Genomic DNA, 15,372 nt, shown 5'->3' with positions numbered 1-15,372 from the left:
ATTTTCAGAATTATTTCAGCTTTAATCCTTTTCTTTTCAGATTATCCTTGCTTTAATTTCCTACTCTTTTAATGAGGCTGCCAGACGCTATGCGGCACTGCTATTCCTAAATTCCTTAACATCTCCTGTTAAATTGCGAAATATCCAACTCTTATATATTTAGTTATATACTTTAGTTATATAGTTATTTAGTTATATAGTTATAGTTATATATTTAGCTATATATTTAGTTTGCTTGTTTAGTTGGAAATAGAAATCTTTGGGTGTTACGCAAAAACTTAGTTACTACTTGATTCCATTGTCAGTGATTGAAAAGGCTATTTTGGCTATATATGGCTATATTGCTATTTGGTATTTTTGATGTCCCTTTTGAATGTATGTACCTAACAGAAAGATGAATTAATTGGCAAATTATTATCACAGTAAAGTTAACTTTACTATACTTTACAGTATATTTTTTATTTTACTTTACTGATTTTTACTTATTATTTGTTATTATTTATTATTTTAGTTATTATTTTACTTATTTTTACTTATTTACTTATTTCACTTTATAATTATTTTACTTATTTAATAATATACTTTACAGTATATTTTTTACAGTATATTAATATACTTTACAGTAAAGTTAACTTCCCCCAATAGAGAGGTTGAGAGCTCATAGGGCAGGAAATAAACTAATGAATGCACTCGAAAACACCATTGAAAAAAAAAACAAAAAAAATGTATTTCCATCAGTGGAGAACACTCCCGCCTACGGAGGTCAAATTCTTACGGCATTACTGAGACTGTGCTATTTCTTGCATAAGAATTTCAAGGCTCAAGATCTTATGCCACTAGATACCAAATATTAGTGAAATTTCATTGAAAAATACAGGACTTTTTTAGATGTTCTGTTACAACTTCTAAGGCGCTAAATTGAAAAATCATAAGACGTACATACAAAAGATGTGAAGAATCGACAAAAAAAACAACAAATTATGCCAAGAAAAAAAAAGATTTGAACAAAAAGCAAAAAAAAAAAAACGGCAAAAAAAACATCCACCTCTGCTTCATAGCTACGATTTATTATTTGTATCTTTAATAACATTAAGATAAGATAAGATTTATTGCTGAAAAACGGCTATCACAAGCTCAAAAGGGCCGAATCTATATTTTAGCGTCTAATAAAGCGGAAAAAGAACAACGAAAACAAAGAATAAAACAACAAAAGGAAATTATAAAAGGCTAAGTATCAAATACATAGAAATGTTCAGAACAAAAAAAGAATAAACTCGAAGAATTAGCAGGCCAATTTCAATTCAGCGAAAACGCCAAAAAAAACGAAAACTCGTAAAATTAACAAGGGCATAAAGTAAAATTAAAACAAAAACATAATTTAGTTGGTGACTAACAAGCATAAATAAAAAACCTCCAAATTTGCAAAATAGGCATTAAAATTAATAACTATGAGGTAAACAGTGAGTGGGGGGGGGGCGGACATTCACTGGTTGAAAATGTCAGCTATGTAAGGGATAAAAGTTCTTCTATATCTTTCAATGCAAACTCTTATTGGGGCAAGAACGGGGATTTTTGTTGACACAGAACGCGGAAGGCGGGGTCGAAGGGGTGAATATTGACCAGGGAAAAGGGGAGTTGTTCGAGGGCATTAGCATTACAATGAGTGTCAAACAGTATATATACCTTAAGCCAACAGAGTACTAGTTAAATTCCTCTTATAGAAGTATTTAGCTCGTGGAGTTTGGAGACACGTTTCTAAATGAAGTCAAATCATTGCTGGAAAAAAAAATTGAAACTGAAGAGAAAAAAATCGCTTCTAAACGCGCAAATTGCTCCTGTTGATGGGGTTAAATTCTTACGGCATTTTGTCGTTTTGGGCAAAAGAGGTTGGAAAAAAACAGTAGCCTTTTCCAACCTCTGTCGTACTTTCCTAGTCCAACCTCTTTGTCGAAGTATTCAAGAAAAGATGTATGAAATTGGTTAAATTGTCGGGATTTAGTGTCTACGTCATTTTAATGTCGTTGGGCTGCTTATCATGTTATTCTTCAAAAGTAGATCTCCCAAGGGCTGTATTTTGCCCTAGGAACACAAGCCTAAGAGCTTGACTTCAACTTTGTGTTAGTCTTATTCTTTCGCATGGAAATCGCCTAAAATGCCCAATTAGTGTCTATATTAGCATTATTATTTGTTCTAGTTCTATTTGATTTATTTTATTATACATTTTTTTATTCTCTATTATTAATTTGTTATTGTTTTATTCTTCTTTTCACTTTTATTTGTTATTTTATTTATTTTGCCATTTATTTATTCACTTTACATTATCTATTTATTTATGTTGGTCGGTGTCTATACTATTTTAGTGTCCTTGGTTGTATATAATAGCATTCTCTAAAAGTAAATCTCCCAAGGGTTGCCTTTTGTCCTATAGACACAAGCCTAAGGGCTTGGCATTAGACTTTTGTTAGCCTTCATTTTTTATCAAACATTTGAAGAAAAGACATATGAAAATCCCTTAAAATGCCGAATTAGTGATTATATTAGTATTATATTTTATTTTAATTCTAATTTTTTTTTATTCTCTATTTTGGTTTTATTATTGTTTTTATTATCCTATTCTATTTATTATTTTATTTATTTTATCATTAATTTGTTTCATATTAGCTATTTATTTATACGTTTGATGTCTACATTATTTTAATATCCTTGGTATTAAATAATGGCATTCTTCAGAAATAAATCTTCTAAGGGCTGTCTTTTGCCCTAGGTGGGCAAGCCCAAGGGCTTGACTTTAGCTCTTCCAATTATGCAAGTTGAAACTGCTTCCGTTGCGTGATTTGAATTTCAATAACGTGTAGCGATCCGTTCATTTGATAAATATTACTTTTTTTTATTTTGGCAGTCTTTGTCAAAATTATACTCTTAGATTTGTAATCAGAAGAGCCGATCAGGGTACAAACAATACTCTGCTCATGTGAAAAAAATGTACTTTTTAGGTTTTCTGAGAAATCTGCTCTGAAAAATCTGATTTACTATTCTCCCTTTTTGAGGCAATCAATGGAGACAGACAACTGAACAGAAGAAAATTTTTATCTTTAGAAAATTTTAAATTTAAAATTTTAAGAACGATGTGGGCACAATGTGTTGTTTTTTGGTTCTCCATACCCGGGCACTTCGTATCGAAGGAGTCTTCGTAGAAACTACGAAAAGGCCTCATTCGATTGGAAATTGGAGTGGCTAGTGCCCTTTTTAATAGTCGAAAGTGATTGGAGGGCAACTATTTTTGAATTTTTTAATTTTAAATTTTTAGCCCTAGGCCTATATCATGGGTGCAGAGCCGTTCATAGGGGAGGCGGTCGGGACAGCAAATTATTACTTAATATTTGCAGTGATTTTCTATTAATCAGAGTACCTTGCTTCCTTCCGTTGTTACCCATATGGGCTATATTGGAATATATTCAAATAATATTTGGTACTTACATGTTATAAAGACCACACCAAAGAAGTGAAGTTAGGTTTATCATAATGAAACATACCAAAATGTGAATGAAAATATAATACTTTAGTAACAAAATTATGAAAAATACAACATAGAATTAAGGGAAGCAGGCCGGCCAGAACACATTATATTTAATGCCTAAATTAGCCGCCTCTATATATTAAATATTTAATTAAAATATACCCCCAAAGTAGTTTCTCTCGCTCAGGCTAAGCTGATTATCTCCGAGTAAAGACAAAGAACCGATTTCATTACAAATCAAGAACAAAGTGTGGTCGCTATATCACGTAAGTACATAATATACTAATCTAGTAATTATATTGAAATCTTAGCGGAAATTGTTTCATCAGGTCAAGAATGTGACACTAAATTTAATGATTTCACTTTTGTTGGTTTGAAATTACGAACAAACTGTTGATGAAAAATAAGTGACAAAAAAAATCAAACAAACAATATCTAGAAAGGTAGTTTCTCAACTGGGACTGTAACCAGTCTAGGCATTTGATCCCATTTTAACAGTAGTGATTATTATACTGGAAAAGGGGTGAATGGCAAATGTATGAGTATATTTATTTTTTTGCTAACTAGCTTTCAAAAGATTGCCCGTGATTCGGTATAATTTCAAAATAAATGAATTAAGAAGATTCTATCGTTTCCATGCTACATTTTCATTACTTTGTGCGGATTGGTAATAAATGCACATAGATAAATTAATTAAACGAAAATAAATAAATTATACTCGGATTTGTTAAACAACTTTGAACAAAACAATATTCAAAGACATAATTTCTATTTTTCTGTAACCAAAATACATCGAATGGGACATCCAAGATTAGATACTTTAGAATCGTCTTGAGTTTCGCTTTATTTTCTTCTTCCGTTTTTATTTCCCGTGATAAAATTGTTTAAATCACAGAGTCTGATAAATTGCAGAGAAGAATATTCCAAAGTAGTCTAGTAAAGAACTTTGCCTTATCTTTTTGTCAGACCGTAACTGTAAGACAACTGCATTTTGTTAAACCACCCATAACCACCTACTCTAAAGGCATTACATTCACCCTTCATGACGGATCCGCCTTTATTTCTTTAAATGATTAAATAAAAAAAAACAAGTTTTTTAAACTGAAAGTAAGGAGCGACATTAAAACTTAAAATGAACAGAAATTATTCCGTATATGAAAGGGGCTGTCCCCTCCTCAACGCCTCGCTCTTTTCGCTAAAGTTTGACTCTTTCACAACTTTATTTTTTAAAACAATAAAAAACTTTCATAAACGGAATAATTTATGTTCTTTTTAAGTTTTAATGTCGCTCCTTACTTTCAGTTTAAAAAACCTGTTTTTTTTATTTAATTTCTGATCTTTTTTAGTTAATGCAGCTTTTATTTTGGCTCACCGTCATTGAATAAGTAAAGAAAATTTGCATAAAAATTTTAATTTTCTTTTGCTAAATGGATGTCTTTACAAATTAACTTACGTAACTAACTTCTATATTCGTATATTTTTCTTCTGGCAAAAAATACAAAGTTGCAGATTTTTGTAGATATGAGCTTGAAACCTTTGTATTTGGGTCTTATGATGAGCTGAATCTGGCGGTGTGTTTTTCATTAAAATTCTTTCACTTGCAGGGGATGTTTCCCCCCTCTTTAAGAGATCGGGTAAATATTCTCAGGCTCGTAGCCTATGATGAGTAATACTAAACTTAATAAAAATTTATATTTAGAATCAGCATTATAAACACATTCTTTTGATACATTTATTGACATCAAAATTGCTGTTTTTAAAAGTTTCGATTACTATTGAGCCGTATCGCTTATTTTTTTTTATTGTTTTTGTATTACGTATATGTTATTACGTATTTAAGGGGGTTCTCCCCTTAGTCAATACCACGCTCTTTACGTCAAAAGTAAAAAAAATTGATTCACAAACCCCTGAATCACAAAGTCCGTTGAATTAGAAAAGAGAGCTCTTTTGAAAACACTAAAAAAACTATAACGAAAAGAGCGAGGTAATGACTTGGGGTAGAACCCCCTCATATACATAATAATTTTTGGTTGTTTTAAGTTCTAATGTTGCTTCTTACTTTCAGTTGAAAAAACTAGTTTTTTTTATTTAATTTCTGATCGTTTTTTAAATAATGCTTTGAAATCCGCCGCCCCCTTCATAGAAATGTCCCTTATCCCAAAGAAACATCCTCCACGGAAATATTCTCCAGAGTAACCCCCTCCCCTAGCCCCCCCCCTCCAGAAAAAAATCCTTCCTGAAAATGTCTGTATACTTCCCAATAACCAATAAATAATGCTGGCAAGTCCGGCGCCCCCTTCATGGCAATTTCCCTTCCCCCATGACCACTTCCTTCATGGCCAGAGCCTCCAACATAACCCCCAACCCACACTTCCCTCCCACTACACAGAAAAAAAATCTCCTGAAAACTTCTGTATACTTCCCAATAACCAATACTATATGTTAACATTGGGTAAAGTTCATAACTTTTAGCCCTCCCCCTGGGGGCTTCGGGGGATTAAGTCATCCTAAAAGACATATTTATCATATTTTCGACCATGCTGAACAAAATGGATATCTCAAAATTTTGATCGGGTGACTTTGGGAAAAAAATAAGCGTGGGAGGGGGCCTAGTTGCCCTCCATTTTTTTTGGTACTAGAACATTTAATTTCCGTTCCAATGAGCCCTCCCACGATATTATAGGACCACCGGGTGGTTGCGATCACCCCTGGGAAAAAAACAAATAAACACGTATCCGTAATCTTTCTTCTGGCAAAAAATGCAAAATTCAACATTTTTGTAGATAAGTACTTGAAACCTCTACAGTAAGGTTCTCTAATACGCTGAATATGATGGTGTGATTTTCATTAAGGTTCTATAACATTTAGGGGGTCTTTCCCCCTTTTTTTGAAAATCAGCCAAATTTTCTCAGGCGCGTAACTTTTGATGGGTAGCTCTAAACTTGACGAAAGTTATATATTTGAAATCAGCATTGAAATCTGATTCTTTTGATGTATCTATTGGTATCAAAAACCCGTTTTCTAGAGTTTCGGTTACCATTGAGCCGGGTCGCTCCTTACTTACAGTTCGTTACCACGAACTGTTTGAGAAATAGCGAAGTAGAGTCCATCTAGCGGTAACAATTAATGCTTTTTCAAGCAAGTTTACATTATTTTTTACAGAAAATTCAAAGCAATTTAAAAAATTTGGCACGGTGAATAAAAAGATCTGAAGCTAATGAACAATATGGTATAAAAATCTTGTCTATTCGGTTGAAATAGTAGCTTCAACTTAGTCGCAAAATTCAATATTTTAAAAAATATATTTTTCTTAAAAAAAACTGAAGCAAATTTAAAAAAAGTAATGTGGTGAATTTATAAAGTTAAATCTCAGCTATCGAATAATACCAAAATTTTTACCTTTCGTCGAAACTTGAAGACGGTACGCGATCTATTTAAAATCGGCCAAAAACATGCATGGTAAGCATAAACCTTAATACTAAAGAATAACACGAAGATCATCCTAATGCGTGATTAGAGAATCAAATATATACAAGCCTGCCGGGGTCCGGAGGAAGCCCGGGCTCCTTGTATTTTAATATATTTTAATATATTACTCTATAAAGATTATTCAAAAATCTTCTTAATTCGTTTACAATGTTAATATGGGTATCTTTTAACATAACAATTCTGTATGTATATCGATAGCGAAATGGTATTGAGATCTTTCTTTAGGCCTTCCTTTTGTTTATAATAAACTTAAAAGTCGAGCTTAATTTTATCTGCTGTTCTATAATTTTGCAATTAATGCAATTTTATGATTTAATACGATTTTGATTTAAAGCTGCAATAATCCTGCGAATATAAATTCAAAATGTCCATTTGTAAAGTAATCTGATTTCTTATTATTACTAAAGTCCGGAAAATCATCTTTTGATTGGAGTAATGTATTGGTACACTTAAATTGACTTAGAAACTGGAATTCTTATTTATTTTGTAGGCGGGAGATTGGATAGACGTAGCATCTCACCCAGACCACCGATTTCTCGACGTCCTAGAAGCCGGAGTGCCTCATCAAGAAGCTCATCAAGGTCCAGATCGCGTTCAAGGTCCAGATCTGTCTCCAGGTCTAAATCTAGAAGCAGGTCACGATCCATTTCAAGGTATGGCCTTATGGCAATCATTTTCTTATCTGTACATAGGCGGGAAGAATAGGGATCTTTCCCTGAGGTGATATTTTTCTGATTACTGTGTCCCCCTCTCTTAACCTCGATAATTGTTTTAATGATGTCCCAAAAAATCATTTCTGTATTTTAAACATAAACAATAGTATATTCCACCCCACAGTTTACTATATTCACCATATAATATATATAATACGTAATAATACAATATAATACATTTAGTATATTTACCATAATCCTCTTTCTGCATAAATGCTAACTACTTATTTACAAAACTGTGCAAGCCTTATCGGGGTGTGTGGCGGGGGGTTGGGGTCTCAGATGATTTTTAAAGTGAGACGGAAAGAGTAATTGTCAGACCGAGACAAAGTTTTTGCCCAGACTACTTGTGCCTAGACGTCCTAGAAGACTGAGTGTTTCGTCGAGGACCTTATTATAGTAGTCAAACTAATAGTAGTAGTAGGTCCATCAATAGTAGTAGGGTCCATCTCCAGATATCTGATTGCAAATTTTGCGTCAGTTTTCCTTTGTTTGTGAGTCTTAAGCTTTACGTTTTTCAAAAATTCGTGTCACTGAGAATGTGTTTTTTACATTGCACTATTCAATAAGATGAATAGTGCAATCCGTTGCGATAGTTTCCAATTTTTAACTGTTATAATGACCTGACAAAAGCTAAAAAATATTGAATAAAATTGGTATCCATACAATATTTAAGGATACATTTTAACGTTTTTGATCAATGGTTTATTCTCGGACTTTAAAAGAACTTGTACTTACCCTTTACTGTATATATTTCTGTAATTTCTAAATTTTTTTCTTATATTTGTTGGGGTTTTTTTTTTCCTCGCACACTCGTCTGCAATTATTCTTACTTTTTGTTTTGCTATTACTTCATTTTTTCTGATTCTACTTACTTCTAGATCCTATTCACCACGAGTTCCTTCCCGGCGATTACCATCATCTTCTGGACACAGCAAGTTATCGGCGCAGGCTGCTGCAAATCAAGCAAACTTAGCGGCTGCTGCCGCCGCTGCAATCTCTAAAAAGGGTGCGCCACTGCCAAAACCAGCCAAAACAATAGCTGTAAGTTCTTTTTGTGGAATTATTTAAACGATAGGCAGGTTTCTGAAAGCAAATTTACAGAACGCTAATAAGGTAAAACATTACTGAAATGGCGTACGGTAGTTGAGGTTTTTGAATTTATTTTGTGCTCATCTCCTGCTTACTCTAAATAAAGCAGCAACTTTAAAAGTTAGTAGCGAAGCTTTGTTTCCCTGATTGTTATTTTCCTTATATCATTATTTTATTCATTACATATGTCATAATAAATTTATAAAAGATCTAATTGATAAATTTAAATAGAGAGGAAGTTACTATCAAATAGTGACATAGTTTCGTAAATTAACCTAGTTTTCAGTGAAGCTGTACATGATAGGTCTTACTTGTTTTGCATGTTTTTTAGTTTCAGAACTAAGATACAGTAATGAATTTGAAACTGAAATTCTGGATCTTTGATTAAATTATTTGAGCAAAACTTTGGACTTGCGTTATATTTAGGCTGGAAGAGCGAAGTTATCTATGAACCAATTTTGCTATCTTACAGTACTATCTACTATCGTACAACATAGGCTTTTGCTAAACAGGTTCTTGAACCTCATCATTTTAAAAAGTGATTTAAAATCCACCTTGAAATAATTGCCATGATTATTTGACATATACTCCATTCCACACTTAAATCCTGAGCATGCGGCCCAGAACTTGCAAGTCTTACTAATCCATTAAATGGATTAAATCTTAATAATCCGTTGCACACTTAAATCCTTAACATGCGGCCCAGAACTTGCAAGTCTTACTAATCCATTAAATGGATTAAATCTTACTAATCCGTTGCACACTTAAATCCTTAACATGTGGCCCAGAACTTGCAAGTCTTACTAATCCATTAAATGGATTAAATCTTACTAATCCGTTGCACACTTAAATCCTTAACATGCGGCCCAGAACTTGCAAGTCTTACTAATCCATTAAATGGATTAAATCTTACTAATCCGTTGCACACTTAAATCCTTAACATGCGGCCCAGAACTTGCAAGTCTTACTAATCCATTAAATGGATTAAATCTTACTACTCCGTTGCACACTTAAATCCTTAACATGCGGCCCAGAACTTGCAAGTCTTACTAATCCATTAAATGGATTAAATCTTACTAATCCGTTGCACACTTAAATCCTTAACATGCGGCCCAGAACTTGCAAGTCTTACTAATCCATTAAATGGATTAAATCTTATTAATCCGTTGCACACTTAAATCCTTAACATGCGGCCCAGAACTTGCAAGTCTTACTAATCCATTAAATGGATTAAATCTTACTAATCCGTTGCACACTTAAATCCTTAACATGCGACCCAAAACTTGCAAGTTTTATTAATCCATTAAATGGATTAGTAAGAAGGGATTGAATCTTACTAATCCATTGCACACTTAAGACCTTACCATGGGGCCCAAAACGTGTGAGTCTAACTAATCCATTAAATGAGTTTATTTAATCCATTAATCCAATTAATAGCTCTATGGGGTAATAAAATTATCTTTGGAATCGTGAAGTTTTTGCAATTTCATAAATTACGAACATCGAGCTTCTTATGCATTAAGTTTCAGCTGAGCATAATGAGCACACAGAATAGCGTAAAACATTAGAGACGAAAAGTCTAAACGGAAGATTTTTACCTTATTTTACATCACTGTCATCATTTAAGGATATTGCAAAAGGATAATGTGAGCGCCATAGCGTATAAGGGTATTTCAGATACCTCCCGATCAGCAATTACCAATTTAAGATGAATAAAAATTTGAAATTATTTTGATAGTCCATCTGAGGCCGAAAAGAGCGGGGCTCAAAATCATGCAGAGGTCTATAATAGTTTTGTGTTAGAACCAAACGTAGGTAGTAGCATTCTGATTTTGGAAATTGCGCACGTATCAGGTATTTTGTACATATCAGGAAAACTATTTCCTATTTTATTTTGCAGTTTTTGAAGATGTCCGTTATAGATAGATAAATAGATGGATAGATATCTATTCATATAAATAAACAAACTATAATAGAAGCATATTCTTAATCATATACCCCCAAGGCAACGTTCTACGTCCTTGCAGGGACCTTACCTTTGACCTTAGTTCATTCAGTTCCCTTAGAGGCACGCAGGGTGTCAGTGAGAAGCCTGTAATTTTTTTTTAGGTAAACTGCTGCGTAGATGTTCTCCCACTTTGGAATGAGACTCTTCTGGAGAGCTATTCTGTCTCGTTCATGTTTCATATACAGCGTAATCATTGTTCTTATTTTGTCAGCTGGGTGTTTCCCAGCTGCCAGCAGAGGAGCATTTTGGGAAGTTTGTAGTCTGATATGGTGGACGATATACCCAGAAAACGCCATCTTCTTCGTCTCACAACTGAGGCAGTGTCCGGTTAACCTGTGTGGTGACGGATTTTATTGTTGCGGACATGGTCATTTGGATCTGGGCAAAAGTGATTATTCTCAATGGCAGTAAGCTTCTACTTCTTAACTACAGTAGAGTAGCTTAGAACGGACAAACTGTTGCTCTTGAAATGCCTAAGTAATAGCTTTTGTCAGTAAAGTGAGGATTATCAGGAATGAGTGGGTGAAATGCTGCGTTGGTTAAGTCTATTCTGGTATGTAGCTCTTTTGGGCACCCATTGGAAGTGATTTTTCTCTCTTAAGTACATGAAGTCTGTCACTTGTTCAGTCTCTTCACCTCATACATAGATTCCAGTGGACGGACCGCTAATTGACATAGCTATAGTCTTTAGGGCATTGATATGTAGTTTGAATTGTTCAAATTTCTTTGAGAGCTTGTTTAGGAATGTTTGGAAAACCTCACCTTAAATTTTGATTCTGTATTTATTTATTTGTCTAAAGACGTAATATACAACACGGGCGAAGAGAAGAGGTGACACGAAACAGCCTTGCTTGACGCCAGTTGTGACTTGCGCGCGTTGCCATTACAGGTTTGAACAAAGCATTCAGTCTCTTCGCACATAATAGTTATCACGCAAACTAACTTTTTGGGAATGCCATAGAACCATAGGACCCTTTATAGGGCTTGTCGAATTAATTAATCAAACGCTTTCTTGAAGTCCACGAAGAGTATGTACAAACCTAGTTCCCCTTGATTAGATTTACACAGCATCATGTCCAGATAAGGTTGGCATAGGAATATTTTGGTCGACATTCATGCTATGATTCACGTAGGTGGAGTTTTAAGGATATCTTGAAATCTCCCTACATTATAGTCGAGAAGAACTTCTCCGGGATCGAGAGAAGATTGATGCCTCTGTCGTTGGGATATTTTGTTGCATATCCTTTCTTGAAGAGTGTGACTATAGCTTCTGTTCACATACTTTTGGTTAACTTTCAGTGTGCCACAGAAGCGAGAAGAAGGATAACCAGATGGCCGAGTTTCGTCAATGGTTGGTCTTAGTCATTTTAGCTGAAACATGGTATGTGCCAGCGGGCTTACCATTTTTCAGTTTGTTGGCTGCTGAGAGCAACCCGTAGGGTGTCGGCTCACCGTCACTGATCAAGAGATTTAGAAGGGGTTGGTGGAAGTTGAGAGAAGTTGGTATATCAGGAGAGACTAAAGGTGTGTCTTGATTTAAGAGAGTTTTGAAATAACTAGCCCATTCTTTATTTTTCCGCCAGAGGAAAGAAGAAAAAACTACAAACAACCGCACTAAAATGGATAACCTCCCTCCACTTACTACCCGTCGAAAATCAAGCTGGAGCAAAGCGCCATGCGCTGTAAACAATACAACAGATTATTTCTATTGGGCCTAGAGAAATGAATCGCTCGGGCCCATTAAAAAAAAGTATTTAAAAAAATTATTTAGAAATAAAGCATATTTTGCGATCCTTGTAAAAGTACTTAACGGAAGAGGTTTTTTTTAAGTTAATATAAAATACGAGGAAATATCTTTGTTTGAAAATAAAACTTTCAGCTTCGTTGACGAAGCTGAAGAATTGGGATAGTGAAGAACATTATAAGTATCAAGACCTGACTTCAAATATGGTGTACAAAGCGAATTTGGTATGACAATATTTAGCCCAAAATTTAAAATTTTTCAACTTGTACCTCTCTTCATCAGCAGTTTATAATAGAAAAACTTATTTTTCTACACACTTTAGAGGATTGAATTGCTGTTCAATTGCCAGGTTGATGCTCTCAATCACACGTCTTCAGCTGGGCCACAAATTATAACTTCTGGGGTATTAATATGCCAAATGAGGTATTTAGGAGGTTTTGTTCTGAAATGGGATTTTACTTTTATTTTATAAATTTCCACCCCTACGTCCTACTGATTGCTGCCTATTGAGGGTTACTACTGAATTTTTTTCACGTGTTTTTTTTTCACATGTGTGAACCAATCTGTTTCAATACGTTTTTTTTTAGCACAAAGTCAGGCTCTGTTGAAAAGGTATTATTTGCTACCAGGGATCGGGTTTTTTATTATCTTTTCTAGTTTTTTAGTTTTTTCTTTTAGTTCTTTCTTGTACCAGTTTTTCTTCTCTTTTTTTCTTTTCCTTTTTTTCTTTTTTTTTTATTCTAATGCAAAAATCCTGGTTTGCTGCTCGTGTTTTATGTTTCCCGATTTGAAACATTTCTGAACCATATTTTATAAATTGAATAAATTTGGGCCGATAAGAATTGTCATATCTTTCATTAATTGATACTGGGATCATCTGAAGTCGAGCAATGTGAGTTATTCTGTCAGTGGAGCTGGGATTGTTGTGAGTGTACCAAGCTTATGTATAGGGAGAAAGGGGGCTTCAGACTATAGACATTTTAACAAGAGGTGTGGTGTGAAATAGCTTATTGAAACTTGGCTGCTTCATGCTGTTGGAGAAATAATTCCTTTTTGTAATGCCACCAGCTTTATTACTATAGGAATTTTTCCGAGTTCGAAATTTTAGACTTCTTCGCATGGTGTATACGAGATAGGTTCTTTTGCGAATTTAAATGGTTTGTCAATTTAGCGTTTATTTATAAAGGGAGCTAACCACCCCCTTCAACCTTATTCTGGAAACACCTCAGAATAACTTGCCTCTATTGAAGCCATAAGATGACAAAATATACAACATCTGTTTTAAATTTACCCTTGAAGTACCAAGGACATCAAAATAAAGTACTTAAATAAAGTAAATGAAATAATATAAAGTAAAGGACTGTAAAATAAATAAGTTTAAAAAATAAATGAAATATAATAAATAGTTATAATATTAATATATATAATATAATATTTATATATATACATATATATATATATATATATATATATATATATATATATATATATATATATATATATATATATATATATATATATATATATATATATATATATATATATATATATATATATATATATATATATATATATATATATATATATATATACATATATATACTACTACTACTAACAACTCATCGCAGCACCAAGCCGCCTGAGGCCAACACAGCTACGCACGCTCCTCCTCCACCCCAATCTATTCAAAGCCTCCCTTTTTACACCCGCCCACGAAGTTCCCATTTCCTTTAAATCTTTCTTTATGACGTCCTCCCAACCCAGACGGGGACGACCTGCTTTCCGTTTAGCCCTAGATGGTTGGCCGAAAAGAACAATCTTCGGCAATCTGTCATCCTTCATCCGAACAACATGCCCTAACCACCTCAACCTTTCTTTCATTATAGACCTAGAAAGCGGTATTGAACCACATTTTTCGTATAGCCTATTGTTTGAAATACGGTCAGTCAGCCGGGTACCCAGAACAATCCTTAAGCAATTTCTCTGGAAAACATCTAGCAAATCTTCATCCGCTTTTCGGAGCGTCCATGCTTCAGAGCCATATTTGACCACTGTCATCACTGTAGCTTCTAAGATTCTAATCTTGGTTTGCAGACCTATCTTCCCATTCTTCCAAACATTTTTTAACTGTGAAAAAACACCCTGAGCCTTGGCTATTCTATTTTTAACATCTTCACTGCTCCCACCATCTTTACTAATAATACTACCAAGGTAAGTGAAACTGTCCACCTGATCAATCTTTTCATTACTCAACGTCACCTTTTCATCTTCACTTATTCCTAGCCTTAGTGACTTGGTCTTTCTAACATTAATTTTCAAACCAATTCTAGCACCCTGAACTCGCAAAACCTCTAAAACTTCATTGATTTTGCTCACACTTTCATCTAGTATGCTTAAATCATCAGCATAATCCAAGTCCAGGAGACTTTTTCCTCCACATTTGATTCTGTGGTCTTCCATTGCCTTTTCTCTGCTCCTTAAAACAAAGTCCATCAAAATAATCCATATAAAGGGGGATAGAACACAACCCTGCTTAACTCCTGATTTAATACAAAACCAGCTGCTAGCCTCATTTCCTACCTTAACCGCAGCAGTGTTATTCTCGTACATAGCACTAATCACTTTAATGTATTTGTCTGGTATACCATACAAGGATAAAACCTTTACTAAAGCTCCTCTATCAACAGAATCGAACGCTTGCTCATAATCTATAAAACTGAGGACCAAAGGTGTTTGAAAAATTAGGCACTCAATTATTAACCTAAGAGTGAAAATTTGGTCAACACATCCTCTACCTTTTCTAAAACCG

The 15,372-nt window shown here is 34.0% G+C and overlaps 1 protein-coding gene across 1 annotated transcript in view; it reads left to right on the top strand.

Moving 5' to 3' along the window:
• The window catches only part of LOC148945853 (uncharacterized), a 52,339-nt gene that overhangs the window by 20,481 nt on the left and 16,486 nt on the right, over positions 1-15,372 (top strand). The window contains exons 5-6 of the mRNA XM_089097527.1: positions 7,497-7,659; positions 8,601-8,763. Of these exons, the coding sequence (XP_088953653.1) occupies positions 7,497-7,659; positions 8,601-8,763 (326 nt within the window). The remainder of the gene's footprint in view (positions 1-7,496; positions 7,660-8,600; positions 8,764-15,372) is intronic.

This window comes from Artemia sp. Qi Xiang Cuo, chromosome 12 (assembly GCF_049724085.1).
Source record: "Artemia sp. Qi Xiang Cuo chromosome 12, ASM4972408v1, whole genome shotgun sequence".
Lineage (NCBI taxonomy): Eukaryota > Metazoa > Arthropoda > Branchiopoda > Anostraca > Artemiidae > Artemia > Artemia sp. Qi Xiang Cuo.
This window is presented reverse-complemented; position numbering and strand designations above follow the sequence as displayed.